We start from the raw sequence: 14,552 nt of genomic DNA, 5'->3' as shown, positions 1-14,552 counted from the left end.
TTAATCATTTTGTTCAATTCAATGGTACAACTCATTACAATGGCCAGTAATTAATCATTTTGTTCCATTCAATGGTCAGTAATTAATCATTTTGTTCCATTCAATGGTACAACTCAGTACAATGGCCAGTAATTAATCATTTTGTTCCATTCAATGGTACAAGTCAATACAATGGCCAGTAATTAATCATTTTGTTCCATTCAATGGTACAACTCAATACAATGGCCAGTAATTAATCATTTTGTTCAATTCAATGGCACAACTCAATACAAAGGCCAGTAATTAATCATTTTGTTCAATTCAATGGTACAACTCAATACAATGGCCAGTAATTAATCATTTTGTTCCATTCAATGGTACAACTCAATACAATGGCCAGTAATTAATCATTTTGTTCCATTCAATGGTACAACTCAATACAATGGTTAGTAATTAATCATTTTGTTCCATTCAATAGTACAACTCAATACAATGGTTAGTAATTAATCATTTTGTTCCATTCAATAGTACAACTCAATACAATGGCCAATAATTAATCATTTTGTTCCATTCAATGGTACAACTCAATACAATGGTTAGTAATTAATCATTTTGTTCCATTCAATGGTACAACCCAATACAATGGCCCGCAATTAATCATTTTGTTCCATTCAATGGTACAACTCAATACAATGGCCAGTAATTAATCATTTTTTTTCATTCAATGGTACAAGTCAATACAATGGCCAGTAATTAATAATTTTGTTCCATTCAATGGTACAACTCAATACAATGGCCAGTAATTAATCATTTTGTTCAATTCAATGGCACAACTCAATACATTGGCCAGTAATTAATCATTTTGTTCAATTCAATGGTACAACTCAATACAATGGCCAGTAATTAATCATTTTATTCCATTCAATGGTACAACCCAATACAATGGCCAGCAATTAATCATTTTGTTCCATTCAATGGTACAACTCAATACAATGGCCAGTAATTAATCATTTTGTTCCATTCAATGGTACAACTCAATATAATGGTTAGTAATTAATCATTTTGTTCCATTCAATAGTACAACTCAATACAATGGTTAGTAATTAATCATTTTGTTCCATTCAATAGTACAACTCAATACAATGGCCAATAATTAATCATTTTGTTCCATTCAATGGTACAACTCAATACAATGGTTAGTAATTAATCATTTTGTTCCATTCAATGGTACAACCCAATACAATGGCCAGCAATTAATCATTTTGTTCCATTCAATGGTACAACTCAATACAATGGCCAGTAATTAATCATTTTGTTCCATTCAATGGTACAACTCAATACAATGGCCAGTAATTAATCATTTTGTTCCATTCAATGGTCAGTAATTAATCATTATGTTCCATTCAATGGTACAACTCAATACAATGGTTAGTAATTAATCATTTTGTTCCATTCAATAGTACAACTCAATACAATGGTTAGTAATTAATCATTTTGTTCCATTCAATATTACAACTCAATACAATGGCCAATAATTAATCATTTTGTTCCATTCAATGGTACAACTCAATAAAATGGTTAGTAATTAATCATTTTGTTCCATTCAATGGTACAACTCAATACAATGGCCAGCAATTAATCATTTTGTTCCATTCAATGGTACAACTCAGTACAATGGCCAGTAATTAATCATTTTGTTCCATTCAATGGTACAAGTCAATACAATGGCCAGTAATTAATCATTTTGTTCCATTCAATGGTACAACTCAATACAATAGCCAGTAATTAATCATTTTGTTCAATTCAATGGCACAACTCAATACAATGGCCAGTAATTAATCATTTTGTTCAATTCAATGGTACAACTCATTACAATGGCCAGTAATTAATCATTTTGTTCCATTCAATGGTCAGTAATTAATCATTTTGTTCCATTCAATGGTACAACTCAGTACAATGGCCAGTAATTAATCATTTTGTTCCATTCAATGGTACAAGTCAATACAATGGCCAGTAATTAATCATTTTGTTCCATTCAATGGTACAACTCAATACAATGGCCAGTAATTAATCATTTTGTTCAATTCAATGGCACAACTCAATACAAAGGCCAGTAATTAATCATTTTGTTCAATTCAATGGTACAACTCAATACAATGGCCAGTAATTAATCATTTTGTTCCATTCAATGGTACAACTCAATACAATGGCCAGTAATTAATCATTTTGTTTCATTCAATGGTACAACTCAATACAATGGTTAGTAATTAATCATTTTGTTCCATTCAATAGTACAACTCAATACAATGGTTAGTAATTAATCATTTTGTTCCATTCAATAGTACAACTCAATACAATGGCCAATAATTAATCATTTTGTTCCATTCAATGGTACAACTCAATACAATGGTTAGTAATTAATCATTTTGTTCCATTCAATGGTACAACCCAATACAATGGCCCGCAATTAATCATTTTGTTCCATTCAATGGTACAACTCAATACAATGGCCAGTAATTAATCATTTTTTCCATTCAATGGTACAAGTCAATACAATGGCCAGTAATTAATAATTTTGTTCCATTCAATGGTACAACTCAATACAATGGCCAGTAATTAATCATTTTGTTCAATTCAATGGCACAACTCAATACATTGGCCAGTAATTAATCATTTTGTTCAATTCAATGGTACAACTCAATACAATGGCCAGTAATTAATCATTTTATTCCATTCAATGGTACAACCCAATACAATGGCCAGCAATTAATCATTTTGTTCCATTCAATGGTACAACTCAATACAATGGCCAGTAATTAATCATTTTGTTCCATTCAATGGTACAACTCAATATAATGGTTAGTAATTAATCATTTTGTTCCATTCAATAGTACAACTCAATACAATGGTTAGTAATTAATCATTTTGTTCCATTCAATAGTACAACTCAATACAATGGCCAATAATTAATCATTTTGTTCCATTCAATGGTACAACTCAATACAATGGTTAGTAATTAATCATTTTGTTCCATTCAATGGTACAACCCAATACAATGGCCAGCAATTAATCATTTTGTTCCATTCAATGGTACAACTCAATACAATGGCCAGTAATTAATCATTTTGTTCCATTCAATGGTACAACTCAATACAATGGCCAGTAATTAATCATTTTGTTCCATTCAATGGTCAGTAATTAATCATTATGTTCCATTCAATGGTACAACTCAATACAATGGTTAGTAATTAATCATTTTGTTCCATTCAATAGTACAACTCAATACAATGGTTAGTAATTAATCATTTTGTTCCATTCAATATTACAACTCAATACAATGGCCAATAATTAATCATTTTGTTCCATTCAATGGTACAACTCAATAAAATGGTTAGTAATTAATCATTTTGTTCCATTCAATGGTACAACTCAATACAATGGCCAGCAATTAATCATTTTGTTCCATTCAATGGTACAACTCAATACAATGGCCAGCAATTAATCATTTTGTTCCATTCTATTGTACAACTCAATACAATGGCCAGCAATTAATTATTTTGTTCCATTCAATGGTACAACTCAATACAATGGCCAGTGTACAGGCAGGAATTACGAATTACGAAAACAAGTTACTTGAATCAAACTTTATTCATAGAAACAGGTTGCTATAATAAAAGGTATTATTATTAGCAAAACGAATAACAAAGTAATGTAATATATTGGTTTAAAGTTACAAAAATGTGATTATAATTATCTTTTAATATAAGAGATCCTTTATTGTATAATGGCTACTACTATTTTGTTTAATTAATACAAAGCTTATGTTTTACCACTGTAGTGATACTATGCATACCGTGAATTTTGATCTCTCCTGCCTTCTATAGGTATCCAACACAGTCACAACACAACTGTGAGGCAAATTACCTCAAATGAGAATGGTATCGACCAACCAAACTGTAACCTTATAAGTAAACACACAAATGACACAATCAGAAAACTACTCATATGTAGTTCAGGCATTGTCATAAATACTGCGAATAATACAAGTTCACCAAAAATAAGTGTTGAAATATTAATGATCTAAAATCAGTTAACTACTTTAATCTCAGGTTATACGGTAGTTTAATAGAACTAAATAACCTGGATATTATACATAAATATCACGGCTGATATCGATAATTATATAAAATTACAATCTTTCGTCCTAAGACTGAGGGCCTCATGAATATTCATTAGGTACAAGTCAGGACATGTATGTAAGCGACCACGCTCGCATCACTACAACAATTATACACATGTGATGAGTGAAAGTTCCTATCCACTAGCCTAACAATGCTTAGGTAATTATTCAGACTTCACGGTGGTTTCGTTATTGACAAAAAGTCATACCCCCTCTATAGTTTTAATCTAATATTTTCCATAAACTAACCAGAGAGGGCGCACTATAATTTTACCCGGAAGCCACGTTTTTTCTGAGATTTTGTGATTGACCTCTACAATTAACGAATTAGAGCCTTAAAAACGAAAAAAAATATGAATATTCATGAGAAAATGTTAAATGAGCGGTTATTTTATCTTACTATGGGATGGCGAGAAAGAAAGCGTGTTTCTTCGAAGCCTGGTGAGTAGTTGAAATTAGAGTGTAAATATGCTTAAAATTAGTAATTATTCAATGTAAAAATATGGTTAAATTTGGATATTTATATATAATTAGTTGTTAGTCACTTTAGGAACTGATATTTATTTTATTTGGTAGGCAATTGTTACGAGAATTGTTAAAATAAGGTTTCAGCTTGACGTGAACCGTATTTGAATTGTAACAGCATGGCCAAAGATCGCCCCATCTACCCACGTGGGTAGTCAAGTCCACTTACCAGGTTGACGCGACTTGGCTTGGCTTGTATATAAAGATAATGATTATTTTTTATTTTAAAAAAATACATTAGCCTAGGCTTAGTTTAAGTGATAATATTAATTTAAAATTTTAAAACTTAACATAGGCCTAGCACTAGGATGGATATCTGGATGGGGTGGACTGGGTAATAATAATGATTACATCAGCGATGATGTCCAGTATACTAGGCTAGGCCTAGTTAGGCTAGATAGGTCTAGGCCTAGTAGTAGTAGTTAGTAGGCCTAGGCTAGCTAGGCTAGTATATCCACCCATTAATTAATTAATGCAGTAATATAAAAGATACTGTTTAAATGGTATGTATATTATTTAACCTAAAACCATTTGTTTTAATATTTATAGTATTAAACAGTTTTTTTTAAAGGGTAATGAGGAAAAAATAGGTACTTTTTACTTTAGTCAGCTTTTGTCAAAATGTTTGTACGCATAGGCCTAGTCACTCTATTTAAATAAATACTTCAATTGACAATGCTGCCGTTAAATTAATATTTACTGATCCAAACATGTCTTGGCATTTAAACAAATAACATATAATATTATTTTTTTTTCAGAACACATGGATGTGCTCCAATCAATATTGTCACAGTCAAAAGTGACGGGCATTGAAGTTAAACGAAAAGAGTAATTTGCATAGAATTATTGAGGTGTATTACAATGGTTTTGGCAAAGAATGTATAAGAATATCAAATGACAGTTCTCGTACTATACATCCACAATAACAGGAATGAATTCAGTAATATAACAGATACTGTTTAAATGGTATGTATATTATTTAACCTATAACCATTTGTATTAATACTTATAGTATTAAACAGTTTTTTTTAAAGTAAGTGAGGAAAAAATATGTACTTTTTACTTTAGTTACCTTTGTTTTGTACACATAGTCCCTCTATTTAAATAAATACTTCAGTTGACAACGCTGCCGTTAAATTAATATTTACTTATCCAAACATGTCTTGACATTTTGACAAATGTCAAACTGTTTTATGATAATTTCCATTAATTAAAACTATTTGGAACATATAATATTTTTCAGAACACATGGATGAGCTCCAATCAATATTCAGATACTGTTTAAATGGTATGTATATAAACTAACATTTGTTTGAATATTTATATTAAACACTAATTAAGTGAAGAAAAAAGAAATCTACGATGTTGTCTACAGTTAGTTGACATAGCAGCAGTTCAATCATCTACTGCTCTGCATAAATGTATGCAAGCACACCTAACTAAATTTTGTTTATACAGATATTTCTAATATTGCAACAGTTAGTTGACATAGCAACACTTCAACCATGTACTGCTCTGCATAAATGTATGCAGGCACAACTAACTAAATTTTGTTTATACAGATATTTCTAATATTGCAACAGTTAGTTGACATAGCAGCACTTCAACCATCTACTGTTCTGCATCTGCAAACAAAAACAAATACTTTGATAATACTATTATTTCTACAAAATCATCAAAGGTTTACTGATGGTATTTAAAATACATACTGTGCTTCCTTTTCATAGCATGTTTTATTTTTGCTTGAACTTCAGGTTGTGTGAAGATTAAGTGATTCTTCATCACTGACATTGTTTTTGCCAGAGCTGACTTTACACCATAGAGACTTCTTCTTTTTTTGTTAAATGACGAGTGAATAAGTTCACCCCCCTGCTCATTTAACAAGCCGATTCCAACATGCCATCGCTTTAAAAATTCCACAACATGAAATTCGAGCATGTGTAATTTTGGAGATATGTTGATCTCCAATTTTCTGCAGTTGGACATGAAGTCTGATATATTTGAAGCTGTAAGTAAATTAATATTTAAATTTAATTAATTCTTTAATAAGCAGCTGAGTGATAGAAACTCAATTCAGATTTTATAGTTAACATTTTTTTTTCTTACCAACAATATCAATTTCATTCTCAGTCATTGCATTGGTATGGTTTATTGCCTTGTGTATGTCTGAAAATTGGTGGAAGATAGGTGTATAAGTTACATCAATTTTCTTAAGGCGTGATTGCAATTTTCCAAGAAATCCAATTGGGATATCTGAGCTTTGTTCCTCTAGAACCCGGTTTGATGCAGATGTTAGCTGGTGAATAATATCAACCTGTGAACAATATTGTCAATTGGGTAAATATTCAAACATTGCAACATACAACACTTAGTTTTTTAATAATAGTATTGTCATTAAATTTAAACTGTATACTATCTTAAGTAGATGGTGTATTGTTTATTTTTATAATCACCTGGCAACACTTGTGTACATGGTTGCCTACAAAGGCCTTCCCATGATAGGCTTGACGAGGAACCTTGTTTTGTTGGAGAACTTCCTCCATTGCACAAACAATTGGCCCAGTGCCATATTTCAAACCTTTGTTCAATTTTGTTTCCTAAAAAAAATACATAATCTGTGTAAACTACTTTTGAATAATTAATTATGCATTCAGAATACAGTATATGTATGTGTAATACTATTCGTACTTAACATACCATGTCTTTGATTTCTTGTTGCTTTTCAGCAATACTCATAATTTGTGTCTTTACAGAATCAGATGCGGATGCTTCTGATTTGCAGTTTAAAAATACAAGCGGAATTTCATCTTCTAGGTGGGAAATTTGTGCTTGCATATCTGAGATGTGCTTCATCAATGCTGAATTTGTTGCAGCCTGCTCTACAATAATTTTGTCGAAATTGTTGACACCTCCATCGGGATTTTTTTGCCTTAACCTGAAAATCTCTGCATCCAATGCGTGCATTTCATTTTCTAACAGGTCATATAATTTCTTAAACACTCCTAAAGAAATATGGAGGCTTGGTACAGATACCTGCAATAATAACACATTTTCAAATGTAACCTCAAGATTTTATATTAGTACTATTACTTTATTATTTCAGTACTTGTACAAGTGTCGGACTGTATTATGATACAAATTGGTGAGCAGCATCATCATGGTGTTGTAGTAGAAAGGATGATAGTAGACATCAATGAACAATGGTGTGTCATTTTATCATTCTCCATAATGTGTGTCATGGTCACCTAAAGGATGCACATTGGACAAATGATGCACTTCTACCGGGGTTCATATGGTAAGTCACACAATTGATAAGTGCATAACTATGAAAACAATATTTAACCAAAATATATATATTTCCTACATGGTCGATGTCAATAGGCACCATCGTTTTTCTGATTACACTCCTGGATACCTCCTTGGAGTTTACCATTCCATGATCTTCAAACAATTGATAGTCTTCATTCAATGTCTTTATAGACCTGTGGTCTTTTGGAACATCACCTCTGCATATCTGATGTTTGGTATGATGGCAAAAGAGACAGCAGTACCTTCCTAATGAAAGATTTGAAATAACAATTAAGGTACAAGCAAGTCACAAGTTTATATTAAACTCACCAATATCCAAACATTAGTCATTAATAACTTTAAAACTAATTTTTTATCAATTTTCTTCGGACAAATCCGAACACGGTGTGCTCCATCTTCAACTTCGAAGACAAGAGGCAGTTTCAACTTTAGAGGGCACACTTTACAAAGTCAATATGTCTGGGACAAAACATCCCGGCCCTCTTAATGCGAGTAAAACAATGAGCATTAAAAAATAAAATTCAACATAACTAAGTATCATAAATGTAAATAAATTACTTGAGATAAGTAAGTTAGGAGATCCTAACTAGTCACGGCTTCTAAAATAAGAATAAGCTTAGCGATAGGTCTAACTAATGTAGACGACTTTGTCCTCAGTTGGACCGACCTTATTACATTCTTATCATCCTTGGGGGCTGATTCTACTCTGGCCATTGGCCAACTATTCCTGGGGGAGTTTTCCATTATCAAAACAACATCACCGAAAGCAATATTCCTCTTACATTGTATCCAACGCTGCCTTTCTTGAAGTGTGGTAAGATACTCGTTCGCCAACCTCTTCCAAAAAAGATTGGTAAGATACTGGCCTTGTCTCCAACCCATTACTACATCTTTCTTTGTAAATGATCCCGGTGCTGTCAGTTCAACTCCTGCACCTATCAAAAAGTGGTTGGGTGTGAGCGGTTCTAAGTCCTTGAGGTTGTCTGAATTTGCTGTTAGCGGCCTACTGTTTATGATGTATTCTGCTTCGCAAAACAATGTGGACAAGCCTTCGTCGTTCAATTTCAATGGCTGTTCTTTGAGAATTCCGTATATTGCTTTCCTGCTTGAGCGGATCATCCGCTCCCAAATTCCTCCATAGTGAGATGCAGCAGGTGGATTAAATTGCCAATTTATTCCCTTCTTTAGCATATTTCTTTGGATCTTGTCTACATCAAGTTCTTTAAGGGACTTCTGCAATTCCCTTTGTGCTCAACTATATTAGTTCCGTTATCGGACCTTATTGTTTGAGCGGGTCCTCTTCGAGAGATGAACCGTCTAATCGCATGGATACATGAGTTTGTTGTCAGTGAACATGCAACTTCTAAATGCACAGCCCTAGTCTTGAGGCAAGTAAATATGACACCGTAACGTTTCTGCGTCGCTCGACCTCGCTTTATTTCAAAGGGACCAAAATAGTCCATTCCCGTGCAGCAAAAGGGACGTTCACCTACAGTGATTCGTTGCTCGGGTAGATCAGCCATCTTTTGACTCTCTGCTTTCCGATGATACTTTCTACATGTAACACACTTCAAAACGAGTCGTCTTGCTGCCGACGGCAGGTTTGGTATCCAATACCTCTTTCTTACAGCACAAACTAGATGATTTCTACCGCAGTGACCATAAATCTGATGTGCCTCAGTCATTATAAGAGTTGCAATATGGTGATTTCTAGGTAAAATAACTGGGTGTTTAACAGTGCTCGGTTGATTTGACCGTCGCAGGCGGCCTCCAACTCGTAATACTCCTTCATCGATAAATGGATCTAGTCTACCAATATTACTAGATTTCTGTTTATTTTCCTTAATAGAAGTTATTTCATCAAGGTAGCTTCTACTTTGGACATTTCAGCATTCTTTAACTCATTTAGGGAAATAGCAGTCTTCTTCACTTCACGCTGTACAAGTGCCTTTTTTAGTCTAAGTAACCATGCTATCGCACGTTTCAATCTATAATACGACGAATAATGTTGTATTAGAAGTTCAATAGAATCTGGCTGCTCAATTGTAACACAGGTGGCTTCTTTAACTTCAGGATCACTTTCATCAAGGTTGCTGCTACGAAACGGCTTAGGCCAGCTATCAATTCCCTTCAAAAGAAACTCCGGCCCCCCTAACCATTTCTTACTTGTTCATTGTCCTTCAGGTTAAGGCCTCGAGACGCTATGTCTGCCGGGTTTAGCTTGCCTCCAACATGCCTCCACTGCTTTGGACTTGAGCCGTTATGGATAATGCTGATTCTGTTCGCTACAAATGTGCTGAACTGCGTTTGTTTATTATTTAAAAACATAGCTTCAACATCTGCCATCAGAGCTACCTTACATTCCCTGAAACGTAACAACACTCCTAAGAAACTGTTCGTAAGATTTGGACCTGCTATTAAAACATCGTCTAGTGCAATTCCTTGAGATCTAGCAGCGCAGTCTAAGACGACCCTTAGCTTTGGTTTGTGTGGATTAAAGACGCCATGATGCGGAATGTACCATTTTGTTGTTGCTAGCTTGTTGGTGATCTTCTCAGTATACCCTTTGGTCAATAGGTTCTGCATAAACTCTGTATACTGAGAATGCAGCTTCGTGTCCTTCTTAAGTTTACTTCTGAGAAGTTGAAGTAGTTTTTCGGCCATATGTCTATTATTTGGTAGTAAAACATCACTGTGACGAAATGGTAAACCAATGGTATAGTGAATATCATCGTCTTCTTTACATATTGTTTCCGATACTTGTTTTAAGAATAACTAATCATCTACCGAGTGATGGAGTTTACTGTCAAGCCCCTTCTCAGGAAAGTCTATCTCCGTCGATTTATTAACGATTCTCAGTAGTTCACTCTCTTCGGCCACCTTATCATATCTTTCCGATTTGGTCCAATGGACAGGGTGATGAGCAGATTTAGAAATGTTCTTAGAGTTTGATGGGTTTTTTACAAGGTTCCATAGGACTCAGCCTAAACTGGTCCTAGTAGCATGCGGTGTACCAACTGCTCCGGTTTTAATCTCAAGTGGGGTGTAGGCACCACCGACTCTCATACCAATCAATAATTCGACATCTGCATTTAATTCGCCAACCTTTACACCTTTGAGGTGTTGCCACTGGTTCACATCATTTTGGACTGGAATATGTACTCTATCAAGTGGTAGACTCTCTTTTAGGTATGGGGCAGGTATTATGACTTCACTGCCCCCTTCTAGGCTACTAATTTCAAGTCTTTAATTACTTCGGTTTTCAATTCTTCCCTGGACGTGATGGTTCCCACAGGAATCTTTGTAGGCTTTCCTCTGATACCTAGCCTTTTGGTTAATGTTTGCGAACAAAACGATATTGTACTGCCGGGATCTATAAATGCATAGGTAGTTACCATCAACACACCATTTTTTGACCTCACTTGGACTGGTATAACTGCTAACGCACACGAATCACTAACGCAAGCTACGGAAAGCTCATTTTGATCGACCACCGTTGGTTTGTCCCAATGTAGAGATGTTGGGTGACTCTTGTTGCACTTCTTGCATTTTTTGTCGATTTTCACAAGATTTGCTCATGTGACCTGCTCCCAGACATCCGAAGCATAATTTATTTTCTTTAATAAATTTCACCTTCTCGTCCTTCGAAATATCATTAAATTTAGTACAATCTAAAATATCATGCACGCCTTTACAATGCAAACATGATTTTGCTTCCTCCAATACAGCAAACGATCTATAGTTGTTCCTTGGCCGTGGTTTGTTTGCTGGTTTAGGCTGGTGGTGGTCCTTGATGTCACCGTATGTAGGATTTTTTAATAATTTAGCCTGGTTTTCAACAAATTTGACAAAGTCCTTGTATTCGATTTGTCTGTCCTCCTGAATGAAATCGGTCTTTGTCCTCCATCTATCTCTTAACTCGAAAGGCAATTTTCGCATCAATTGTTGTATGCTTCTGGTGTGGTTAAGCTCTTCTAGATGTTTTAAATTTGACATTACATTTTTGCATTCTAACAGCAAGAGTGAGAAATTAGAAAGTGCATCCTTGTCCTCAGATTTAATATCAGGAAATTGTAAGACCCTTTCCATATAAGCTTCTGCGAGTTTGAACGGATCACCATACTTTTTAGCTAATGCTTTCTTTGCTTCCTTATAGCCAACAGCTTCATCCATGGTGATGTAGCTCTTAACCAATTGTTGAGCCTCACCAGCGGTGTACTGCTCTAAATAGTATAATCGATCTCTGTTATTTGGAACTTCCCTTGCGTGCGTAATCGACTGCTTCTCCATTAAACGGATGTAGCTCTCTTTTGGGCAAAGACTGTTGAATAGTGAATTGCGCAAACACCTCTCCTTGCTTCTGAAGAAGATTTTGCTACCCATCTGCAATATCTTTCGTAGACTTCTCAACTACTGATGGTTCCGGCGACACATCTAGTGCTGCTGTTGGTTTGATGCCTGAAACGAAAAGTTTATTGGGCGCAGGGCTAGGCCTACTAATATTATGTACATTCATAGGCTGTTGGTGAATCACATTTAGTTTCTCATGTTGAGACCAGGGAACTGCATTTGGTGATAGGTTCGCATTATGTAATAGCCCTGTTACATTATCAGTATTTACAACTTCATTAACTACTTCATTATCAACTTCATTAACTATTTCGTTAACTACTTCATTATCAAATGTGTTAACTATTTCATTAACTACTTCATTATCAACTTCATTAACTATTTCGTTAACTACTTCATTATCAACTTCATTAACTATTTCGTTAACTACTTCATTATCAAATGTGTTAACTATTTCATTAACTACTTCATTATCAACTTCATTAACTACTTTATTATCAAATGTGTTAACTATTTCGTTAACTACTTCATTATCAACTTCATTAACTATTTCGTTAACAACTTCATTATCAAATGTGTTAACTATTTCATTAACTACTTCATACTATACAGAGTGTAATGATATCGAAGGGGCAATAATTACCGTAGATTTTAAGAAGGCTTTTGACTCTATTGGTAGAGATTTTATGTTCAATGTTCTAGAAAAGTTTAACTTTGGAATGTTCTTTTGTAACTGGGTAAAAGTATTATACAATAACGTTGAATGTGTCACAGTTAACAATGGTTGGGTTTCAAACAATTTTAAAATGGAAAGAGGTATTAGACAAGGTTGTCCTCTATCTGCTCTGTTATTCATTTTAGTGGTTGAAGTAATGGCATCTAGAATAAGAAACAAAGATGACTATAAGGGTATTAAACTTCCAAATAATGAAAATAACATAGAAGCTAGAATAAGCCAATTAGCAGATGATACTGTTTTGTATGTTGGTAATGACAAAAGTATTAAGTCAGCAGTCAGTGTAATTGAACGTTTTTGTGAAGTATCTGGAATGACACTAAATAAAAAAAAAAAGAATGCTTTTTGGATTGGTAAATGGAAGAACAGAATAGATAGACCTTTAGAATTAAATTGGGTAAAACACTCGATCAAAATTGTAGGCATATATGTAGGGTATAATACAGAAGAATGTACCAGAAAAAACTGGGATGTTAAATTAATAGAGCTAGAAAAGACTTTAAAACAATGGAATGCTAGAAATCTCTCAATTTTTGGTAGAATACTAATCCTGAAAAGTCTTGCACTATCTAAATTAACATATGCTGCAAATATCACTGATGTTCCAAAATATGTATATACAAAAGTTACAAATCTAATATATAATTTTATTTGGAACAATAAAAGGGAAAAGATAAAAAGAAAAACTCTAATTGGTGAAGTTGAGATGGGAGGCATTAAAATGCCTGATTTTACTCTTCATGTTAACGCACTCATGTGTGGCTGGTTAAAAAGAATTATGAATGATGATGGTGCTAAATGGAAAAATATTCCAATGTATTATATTAAAAAAATATGTGATGTTAATGTTTTACTTAATATGTCATGTTATAACATTATTGATGTTAATTCTGATAAAATTCCACTGTTTTACAAAAATATGATAAAAGCCAACATAAATTATAACAGAATCTCTAAAAAAAACCCTGAAACGATATAATGAATGAGCAACTGTGGGGAAACCACTACGTTAAACTAAAAAAAAAATCGCTTTTCTACAAGCATTGGATTGACAGTGGCATTATCAGTATTAAAGACATTGTTAATAAGAACGCTTTTTTAACATCAAACGAAATACTGGTGAAACTACAATGTAAAACAAACTGGTTAAATGAGTATTTGTGCATTATTAAGGCAATACCAATTCAATGGAAACGTATTATTAAGGAGGTAGATATTTTCAATTGTGATGATAATGATGAATTAGTTGGGACCAAGTATGAGATTACTCCTACCAAACTAATATACTCATGGTTTGTGAAAGAATATTTCATTATTCCAATGTCACAACTAAAATGGGAAGAGTACTTCAATGATAACAACATTGATTGGAAAACTTCTTGGTTACGGAAAGTATGTAAAATGAAAGATAAGAAACTAGCACAATTCAATTATAAGATGTTACATAGAATACTGCCTACCAACAAACGGCTG

At 33.7% G+C, this 14,552-nt stretch overlaps 3 protein-coding genes and 1 long non-coding RNA gene across 4 annotated transcripts; 1 reads left to right on the top strand and 3 right to left on the bottom strand.

Annotated features, from left to right (window-relative positions):
- Positions 1 to 5,452: 5,452 nt before the first annotated feature.
- LOC140059077 (uncharacterized) lies at positions 5,453 to 8,249 on the top strand. The gene is made up of 6 exons (XR_011847106.1): positions 5,453 to 5,650; positions 5,928 to 5,972; positions 6,439 to 6,692; positions 6,815 to 7,021; positions 7,438 to 7,979; positions 8,165 to 8,249. It is a non-coding gene; the product is annotated as an uncharacterized lncRNA (long non-coding RNA).
- Positions 6,281 to 7,337, bottom strand: LOC140059076 (uncharacterized). The gene is made up of 3 exons (XM_072104903.1): positions 7,138 to 7,337; positions 6,791 to 6,998; positions 6,281 to 6,309 (listed from the first exon to the last, which is right to left on the bottom strand). Exons 1-3 carry the CDS (start codon positions 7,225 to 7,227, stop codon positions 6,296 to 6,298), a joined length of 312 nt encoding a protein of 103 aa, XP_071961004.1. The 5' UTR covers positions 7,228 to 7,337; the 3' UTR covers positions 6,281 to 6,295.
- A 326-nt stretch (positions 8,250 to 8,575) lies between the features above and the next one.
- LOC140058159 (uncharacterized) lies at positions 8,576 to 9,184 on the bottom strand. The gene has a single exon (XM_072103717.1). It carries the CDS (start codon positions 9,182 to 9,184, stop codon positions 8,576 to 8,578), a length of 609 nt encoding a protein of 202 aa, XP_071959818.1.
- A 2,286-nt stretch (positions 9,185 to 11,470) lies between these two features.
- LOC140058158 (uncharacterized) lies at positions 11,471 to 12,283 on the bottom strand. The gene has a single exon (XM_072103716.1). The coding sequence runs from the start codon at positions 12,281 to 12,283 to the stop codon at positions 11,471 to 11,473; it is 813 nt and encodes a 270-aa protein (XP_071959817.1).
- Between the last annotated feature and the right edge of the window lie 2,269 nt (positions 12,284 to 14,552).

This window comes from Antedon mediterranea, chromosome 9, assembly GCF_964355755.1.
Source record: "Antedon mediterranea chromosome 9, ecAntMedi1.1, whole genome shotgun sequence".
Taxonomy (NCBI): Eukaryota; Metazoa; Echinodermata; class Crinoidea; order Comatulida; family Antedonidae; genus Antedon; species Antedon mediterranea.
This window is presented reverse-complemented; position numbering and strand designations above follow the sequence as displayed.

Coding starts and splice junctions, on each gene's coding strand:
- LOC140059076 (XM_072104903.1), bottom strand. CDS start 7,227: ATGGAGGAAGTTCTCCAACAAAACAAGGTTCCTCGTCAAGCCTATCAT. Junction 6,999..7,137: donor ATGTACACAAGTGTTGCCAG/GTGATTATAAAA, acceptor TATTGTTCACAG/GTTGATATTATTCACCAGCT.
- LOC140058159 (XM_072103717.1), bottom strand. CDS start 9,184: ATGCTAAAGAAGGGAATAAATTGGCAATTTAATCCACCTGCTGCATCT.
- LOC140058158 (XM_072103716.1), bottom strand. CDS start 12,283: ATGGAGAAGCAGTCGATTACGCACGCAAGGGAAGTTCCAAATAACAGA.